The sequence below is a fragment of the Nannospalax galili genome, unplaced genomic scaffold (genome assembly GCF_000622305.1).
Source record: "Nannospalax galili isolate Female #2095 unplaced genomic scaffold, S.galili_v1.0 scaffold1050, whole genome shotgun sequence".
NCBI lineage: Eukaryota > Metazoa > Chordata > Mammalia > Rodentia > Spalacidae > Nannospalax > Nannospalax galili.
The window spans coordinates 726064-735097 of NW_008329037.1; the positions used below are offsets into that span (position 1 = coordinate 726064).

The 9034-nt window shown below is 52.0% G+C and overlaps 1 protein-coding gene across 1 annotated transcript in view; it reads right to left on the reverse strand.

The window, feature by feature from the left end:
* Positions 1-4138, reverse strand: part of Myl3 (myosin light chain 3) — a 6438-nt gene extending 2300 nt beyond the window's left edge. The window contains exons 1-3 of the mRNA XM_008830541.2: positions 3928-4138; positions 1838-1865; positions 1545-1694 (exon numbers count right to left, since the gene is read on the reverse strand). Coding sequence (XP_008828763.1) covers positions 1545-1694; positions 1838-1865; positions 3928-4062 — 313 coding nt within the window. The 5' untranslated portion in view covers positions 4063-4138. The remainder of the gene's footprint in view (positions 1-1544; positions 1695-1837; positions 1866-3927) is intronic.
* Positions 4139-9034: the final 4896 nt, after the last annotated feature.

The following is a 9034-nucleotide window of genomic DNA, read 5'->3' on the forward strand; positions in this document are numbered from 1 at the left end:
CTACAGACAGTCGTTAGCTGTCATGTGGGTGCTGGGATTTGAACCCAGGTCTTCTGCAAGAACAACCAGTGTTCTTAACCGCTGAGCCATCTCTCCAGCCCCCATCCTTTTTCCTTTTTTTTGAGACAAGATATCACTATGTATTTCTGGCAGACCTGAAGCTTACCAGGCTGTTCTGAATTCTATGGCGATTTTCTTGCCTTGTCCTCCCTAGTGTCGGGATTATAGGCAGGTACCACGTCTTTTTTACCTTTTTTTTTTTTTTTTTTTTTTTTTTTTTTTTTTTTTTTTTTTTTTTTTTTGTCTTTTTGAGACAGGGTCTGCCTATAACCTGGAACTCATTAAGAAGAACAGGCTGGCTTTGATCTCACAGAGATCCATTTGCCTTTGCCTCCCAAGTGTTGGGATTAAAAGTGTGAGCTACCATCAAGTCCAGCCCTGGAAAATAATATTCTATCATGTCATACAATGCCTGCTGAGGTCAGAAGAGGCTGTCAGATCCCCTGGGACTGGAGTTACAAATAGTTAGCTATCATGTGGGTGCTGGGATTCAAACCCAGGTCTTCTGCAAAAACAGCCAGTGTTCTTAACCACTGAGTCATCTCTCCAGCCCTTTATTTTATTCTTTAGACCTCAAATCTGTGTTGATATCTCTGCCTCCGCTCCGAAGTGCAGGAATTATACACATGTGCCACCATTCCCTGTTTATGCATTATTGAGGACCAAACTCAAGGTTTCATGTATGCTTGACAAGCACTCTACCAACTATATCCCCAGACCTTGTGTGTGTGTGTATGTGTGTGTGTGTGTGTGTGTTGTTGTTGTTGTTTGTTTTGTTTTGATTTTGTTGTTTTGTTTGTTTTTTTGAGACAGGATCTCCCTGTAGCTCCAACTGGCCTAGAACTCACTATGTAGACCAGGCTGGCCTCAATCTCACAGAGATCTGCCTACCTCTGCCTTCCAAGTTCTGAGATTAAAAGTGTATACCTTTACACCGGCTTGTTTTGATTTTTGAAACAGGGTCTCACTATGTAGTCCAGGCTAACCTAGAACTATGTAGCTCAGACTGGCCTCCAACTCTTGCCTCCATCCTCTTGCCTCAGCTTTCTGATTGCTGAGATTTCAGGTATTTATCATCATGTCCAAGTCTCACTCATTATAGACCTCACCCTGTTCACCCCTCACAGCTGAGCCCATCAGAGGCCTCCCCCAGACCTGTGATGAGGATCTGGGTGTCACTCCCCCTGGGGCAAAGCAAGGAGCCGAGGTGAGGAAAGTTGACAAAGACCCACCAGGGGATGCAGAGGAGGCTAGCAGGTGTGAAAGCCAAGGACCCATGTCCCCCTCACACCAGTGTCCTCACACCAGCCATGGATTCTGGTTGGCACTGAGGGCCTGGCAGTCAGGCTCCATGTCCTCATCTTGACAACAGGAGGAATCAGGAAGGGGCAGGGCAGTGAGGTTCCCATCCTATCTGATAGCCCCCCACCTGGCAGTCTCCCTTGAGCATAGCACTAATGAGGGCTCCCAGGCAGGGTCAATACCTTCCTGTTTGGGCTTCCCCAGAACACGGAGCACCTCAGCCTGTGTGGGATTCTGTCCTAGCGCCCGCAGGACATCCCCACACTGCCCGTATGTGATCTTCATCTCGCCCTTGGGTGTGCGGTCAAACAGCTGGAAGGCCTCCTTGAACTCTGTGGAGAGGGCCGTGACCTGTAGAAATTCTCTGAGGAAGTCCACCCCACTCCCCACCCTACCCCCACCCCACTGATGGGACCCTTGGACTGGACACCCCTGGTCCACCCCCACCACCCTCAGGGCTCAGGACTCTACTCACCTTCAATCTGTTCAGGCGTGAACTCGATCTGAAAAGAGGCCAAAGACTGAGTACCTAGCCGAAGACTGCATGCAGACCTCCTGGTCACTGTGGTCAACCCAGGCCTCAGGCCCTTAGCTGTCCTAAAGCCAGCAATACAAGTCTCTATCACCCAAACCCTCATACTATCTACCTAGACACCCTCTTGCTTCTGCACACCCTCCCCCTCTCACACACATGAGGGTCTAACCTGAGGGTTTTGGGTGCCTCTATGTAACCAGATTGTCATAACAAGTGGGCCATAGCTGGAGAGTGATGAAGACAAAGGACTTAGCCCACAGTGGACCTTCCCTGGTCCCTGGCTCTAGACTAATGTGTCCAGTGTCATAGGCGTGACTAGGCTGACTGCAGAGAAGAACAAGCATGAAGCCCCAGGCCAGAGGCTGTGTCCACGTGAAAGTATGTCTGTAAGTGAGAATGTATGCATGCATGTACAGGTTCATACATCTGCCCCTCACAGAGTCCCTTGGGCCCCTCAAGGCTGGGTACTGTCCCATTCTACCCATAGCCCCAGGGCAGCTCCCCAATCCCAGCATAGCACAGAGCCAGGGCTGTGTTACTGAGGGTGTTCTGAGGCCATAATGGGGCCACTCTGAGGTCAGGAGGCCTCCTGGGACCCAGTGTCCCCCTCCTCACCTGATTCCAGGTCTATTTTTATCACTGCAGTCACTCTCCACAAGGTCAAAGTCACACTATGGAAAGGAACTAGGGGGAGGGGGCATGACGAGCACCTTGGCGCCTCACCAACCTCCAATGTGCACAGTGGTGTAGAGGGACACTCCATCTCTGCCACCTGCCATGGGTGGCCCTCCTGACTTGAGACTCAATCCAGTATTGAGAATAATTGGTTATTCCAAGCTCCCTGAGAGCTGTCTGTGAGAAAACCTGGGGAGACTGGGCTCCCTGGCTGCTGGCAACAACTTTGCCCTTCCCTGACAACTGGGAGGAGAGAAAGAGGGAGCAGGAGGGGACATCACTCTACTTTTGAGGGAGGAGCCTGTGCCAACCTCTTATTTAGTGAGACTGGACAATGCCACCATGAGTCCCAAGGTGGTTGGAGCCTTACCAGGCATCCTACAGGACACAGATCTCAGGTCTATGGGTGGCAGAGGGACAAGAAGCCAACTCTGGGGTACAGTAGTCCTGCAAAGACTCAGAGCAACTAAGGTAGAGACCAGTGAGACAGGAACCCAAGGGGCATGGGCAGGGGCCCCTGGGAAGGACTCATGACCAGATGGAAGCTCTATAACAATGGCTCAGGGATTAGTGGATATTAGTGGGGGTGGAGAGGACTGCAGGGGCATCTCAGGAGGCAGCCAGAGCAGCAGTGGCCACTGGCCAACCAAGAACAGGCAGGACACAGGCTGCGTGCTACTATGCAGATGCCACAGGTGGCAAGCATGGCTTGACCTCCCAGTTTAGACTCTGGGGAAGACATCTGGGCCAGGAAAGGCTCCTGGAGCTTCTTGGCCGAGCTCCACTATCAGCTTCCTGCATGACTTCAGAAGCTCCCTCCCCAGCCTGTACCTTCATTTCTCCAGCTAAAAGTGAAGCCCAGGAAGGCTTTGCCAACTCTGGGCTTGGTGATCTTGGCAGAGGTGAGAGCCGCCCAGCCTGGGCAAGGTCCTACTTTCCCTTACACACTACTCCCTCCACCCAGGAGATTTGTCATGAACTTGAGACCCCCCACAGCCAGACAAAGAAAATCCCTCCCCAGCTATAGGGATCTTGAGGTAGGGAACAACTGGCTCCAGGGTTCCCCATGGATATGAAAGTCCAAGGGAGAAGGGAAAGGAATGTAGGTTTCCAAAACCACCAAAAAGGCATTCCCTTCAAACACTGGTCCAGACTCTACTCTTGAAGTGTATGGACCTCTTGGCAGTACCACGGGCATCTTGCCTACCGTCTGGCTACCACCCCTCCTACTGCAGCCCCCCAGATGCCTGAAACAGGCAGGCCTTGTCTGACCTCTGCATATAAGCTGCAAGCTTTAGCTCAGGTCTGCAATCCACTACCTGCCCTGTCCCTCCTACCACAACCAGCTCCCTTACCTTAATCTTGGAGGCATCAAACTCCACCTCCTTGGGGCGCTCAGGCTCAGGTGCAGGTGCAGGCGCAGGGGCTGCAGCCGCTTTGGGGGCAGCCTTGGCCTCTTCTTTCTTGGGCTCTGGCTTTTTGGGAGCCATGGGGATTGCAATCACAGAGAAGGATGCAGAGAACAGGGTAGGTGAGAACTTCCCACAACCAGGGACTTTATCCTGTCTGGATACCTCATGACCCCAGCCCCACCCCTACCATGCACAATAGGGACAGGGCCATAAAAGGACATTGGCTCTGCTTAGGGGCTATTTTGGGGCCTAGGGAGGGCATTGTTCAGGCCCAGGAATGGGTGGGGGAGAGGGGAGGGTGCTCCATTCCTCCCAATCACCTGTTGGAGAGAGGGAGGGGGAGGAGGGCAGAAGGCATTGCCCAGCCTGTGTTCTGAGCACAGACACAGACACAGACACACACACAATCACACATATACCCTGCTGCCCTTCTACAGGTCAATAAATTTGGACAGGTGAAGTTTGGAAAAATGTGTGCCACATGCTGCATACTATGATGGGGGTTGGGATGATCAAAAAGCCATTCTTGACTCAGACTTTGCAACGGGGCATCCCATGCTCTGTTTGGCATCTGTGCTATACCGGGCTAAGGGAGATAGGTGTGGATCTGTGTCCAGGCACCTTTCCATGTAGGGGTCTCTATCTGTGTGCATGACTGGGGAGTCTCTGGGCATCTGTATATATTGCCTGGGTGTCTCCGTGGCAGGGTCTGTGGGTGTTGGGGTCTGTAGGTGTTGGGCTGGATCTGAAGAGAGGGTCTGTGTGTTGTGTCTGTGGGTCTGTTTCTGGCAGTTCACATTCATTCATGTATGTCTGTGTAAATGTGTCTGTGGTGTGGCCTCTGTGTGTTTATGTCTGGGTGTTTATATGTGCCGGTGTGAGTGTCTGGCAGTGGAAGACAGCTGTAGCCCCAGCCATGGTTCCCAGAGTCTCCAGAAAGGGTGCCACTCCCTCAAGGACCATCCCCCAGGCTAGTTCCACTGTCCCATCCAGGCGCCTGTCAGCCAACCCCTGAGACCAGTCTCAGGTTTCACCCCCCTGGCTTCTCTTTGCCTCTCCCTGCAATTCCCAGTCACTCATCTGCCCCTGTGCACCCTGGGGTCCAGTTCTCTGCCCACCCCTAGTTCCCACTGAACCTCTGCGCCTCCCTGCTTCCTCTTCCACTGGCCCCTCTCTGAAACTTTCTGCCACTACACTCATTACCCCATACTCCTCCAGAGGGTCCTACATCTCTGAGGGACCTCAAGGTACTGGGAAAGGTTTGCCCTAGGTCCCAGTTCAAAGTTCTTACCCCGGTTCCTACCCCTTAATGCCTGCTCCTAGGATCTAACCCCAACCCCCCAGGGTTCAGGAAACAGTGTCCAGTCCCTGGAACCACTCGCTCCCCTGGTGCCCAGCCTTGTCAGATGGCTGTGACATAACACAGCCTGGCTGGGCCACCACTTGGGGAGATGGAGAGACTGAGGTGGCAGGAGGCCCTTCCAATACAAATTCAGAGAGCAAAGACATCTTGCAAACACATTGAGTTCTGCCCCCCCCCCAGCCTCTGTGCCGGGGGGGGGGGCGGTGAGAAGGGGGTGTTCTTAGTTATTTTTAAGTGCCTGAAGCCTTTGATAGAAACTTCAGAGACAGGGCCCCCCACCCCAAACCCCAAGGGAACGTCCCAGGCGTGGAGAAGGGTGTGGCTCAAGCTGAAATGAGGCATCAGGGCCTCAACCTAGGTGCCCTAATGGCTTCCTCCTGGACCCTGGTCCTTCTCATCTTGTCACTCAGCCCTACAGTGAAGGGATGACAGTCCGGGGCTGTCATTCCCCGCCTCCGCCCCCCATCCATGGCTGGAACATTCCTCCCTTCATCTGGAGGGCAGAACACCCACATCTGGAAATCTGACAACATCCGGGGCTAGGGGGGTAAGTTTTTCACTTTTCTTCCAGATGTTTGGCAAGAGTATTGAGAAAGAAAGAAGTGGGGGAAGGGTCCACAAAGACACCAAAAATACCACAAAAGGAGAAGACAGCCTGAGGGGGACAGAGAGAGAGAGAGAGAGAGAGAGAGAGAGAGAGAGAGAGAGCGCGAGCTCTGGGGCAGCCCGACCGCCCAGGCCCGCTGACCCACAGCACCTCTCAGCACTGCTGGCTCTAGACATCCCATGGTGACATAAGCCACCTTCACAAGCACAGCCAAGGCACCACCCAGACCCCTTTCATTTATGAGGACAAAACTGAGGCCCAGGGCAAAGGACATGTACACAGGGTGGCCCAGACTCCCCACCCTATTCCCTTCACCCTCGTACTGTCATCCTGTAGAAAGCAGCTTATGGCAGTTCAAACAGGGATAAGTGAATGCATGTACTTCCTGAGACTCGTTTCTGGTCTGTGATCCGGACCAATGAGTTCATGCAGACATTCAGGGCCTCATGGTACTATCTTCTCCTCCCTGGGATGGTGAGAAGGAGAGGGTGTCTCGATCCCCTTCCCTCATACAGGTGTCTTGATCCCCTTCCCTCATACAGGTGTCTCGATCCCCTTCCCTCATACATAGTGCAGCTGTAGTCCTGTAGAGGAAGTGCATAGAACCTCTTCCCTCCTCCCCAGGCCTCAGATGGGGGCTAAGGCCAGGCTTCTGTCTGAACTCTTGACTCTCTACTTGCCCCACTGGTTGCTGCAACAACAGTACCCAGGCTGGTCCCCAGCAATCCCCTTCGCCCTATAACAGGCACAGAGCACCCAGCAAGGGTTCTATCAGAGCCCTCCTAAGGCCAGCCCACAATATTGCCCATGGGATTGGTTGTCTACAGCCAGGAGCAAGACCATAGTGGGCAAGCGGGAAAGTGAACAGGCAAGGATCTGGGAGTGGGCAGCAAGAACAAGCTATGCCAACACTCAGCTCCCAGGTCCCAGCCATAGCTTTACACCCTCCAGGAAGAGCAGCTGAGCGGGCAGGATCCTGGCAGAGTCTGAGGGGCCTGGAAAGCCAAAGGGCAAGAGTCTGAATCCTCTCCCTTGGCTCCCCCAGCTCTGAGGTCTGAGCTGTGGCCCGGCCCGATGCCAAGACCACAAGCTAAGTTCCACAGCCCTGTTGGGGGACAGCTACCTTACCTTGCTCTGCCCCCCAGCCCTGACTTCTGAGGGGCTTGTGGGCCTAAGCAGGAGAGCCCTGGCCACACTAGCCTCTTTTTAGGTCCTTCTAAGTGTCTTTCCACCACTCTGTTTTCTTCTCTCGGATGCTCTTGTTTAGGATTCTGTTAGCAGCTAGCTCTTGTTCACTCCCTGGTCTCAGACATCAATGCTTTTGAGAAGCCTCCTCAGACCACCCTGATCCCTCTTCCCTGTCTCCCCAATCCCCATCCTCCCACACCTTAACATCAGCTTGTTTCTTTATCTGTCACATAGGTGTGCCTTCTCTTACCCCCTTCCATGAGTGTCAGCTGCCACAGCAGGAACTTTTTTCCACTGTCACGTACTCAGAGCCTGGCTCACAGCAGCCACTCAATAAATATTGGATGAACACATGCCTCACATCTCTCAGTTTACCTACCTCTCACAGGGTATTAAAACCCCTCCCAATAACCAAGTGTGTGGTACACACCTGTAATCCCAGCACTCAGAAGGTGGAAGTAGAAAGATTAAGAGTTCAAGGACAGCCTCAGCTAAACAAGTAAGCTTGAGGGCAGCTCGGGTTACAAGAGACCCTATCTATAAACAAATAGCTGGGTGTGGTAGCACACATCTTTGATCTCTATGCATTCAAGGCCTGCCTCTTCTACATAGTGAGTTCCAGGCCAGCCCCACTACAAGGAGATCCTGACTGAAAAAGATCAATAATAATAATAAATAATAATAATAATAACAGACAAATTTTTAAAAATTTAACCACTGAGATGGCTTAGTGGTTAAGAGCACTTGCTGCTCTTGCAGAGGACCCAAGTCCATTTCCCAGCACCAATATCAGATGGCTCACAACCACCTGTAACTCAGGCTCCAGGGGATCTGGCCTCAGCTGTTAAACCCACACATGGCATATACTCATACAGACACATACACATAAATAAAAATAAAAATAAATCTTTATAAAATTTTTACTTTGGGGCTGGAGAGATGGCTCAGCAGTCAACAGTACTGACTGTTCTTAGAGAGGACCTGGGTTCAGTTCTCAGCACTCACATGGCAGCTAACAATCATTGGTAACTCCAGTTCCAGAGGATCCAACACCCTCTTCTGACTTCCATGGGCATTGTACACATAGGTGCACTGACATACATGCAGGCAATACATTCATATACAGAAAATAAAAATAAATAAAGTTAAATATGTGTGTGTGTGAATCTTACTGAAGTCCCAAGCCCATTCCTGGAATTGGAGTTGGGGGAGATGGAGGGGCTTGCAGAATAATTGGCAGATGCTCTGATGATTACAAAGTCCCTCTCAACACTATATGCAGCCAACAGCCTTCAAGTCCATTATCCACTTCCTGTGCCCTTCTCTTTCAGTGCCCAACTCATTCAAGACCTGCTCCTCACTCCCCAGGATAGGCTGAAGTCACTCCCACAGCCTGAAGAGGTAAGGGTGTGTGAGGATGGCCCACAAACAGTGAAGCAGAGGCTGCCTAGAGATGACTGGCCAGCAGGGGGCATTGAAGGGATGAGAACCAGTCTTTGGTTCCCAAACCCAATTCTAGAATCCTAACCCAGACCCCAAAGCTGAAACCTGAAAGCCTAAACCCAGACCCCAGACTCAGGGTTCACAGTATGAATCCAGAACCCAAAAGCCAGAGTCCAGCACTAAGCTCCACACCCGGGACCCAGACCCAGGTCTTGGTGCCTGAACCCTGAATCCAGACTCTAAAACTCAATATGCCAAACCTAGACCTTAAAACCAGACCCCCAACACCCGGGATAAAGAATTCTAAACCCAGATCCCAGATCCAGGACTCCAGACCCAGGACTTTAAAACCCAAACCCCAATCCCAGAAGCCAGGACAGGCTGATGATGGCTTTCCACATTGGCACTGCCTACTGCATGGAGTGGACAGAGCAGGCCATAGGGAGGGT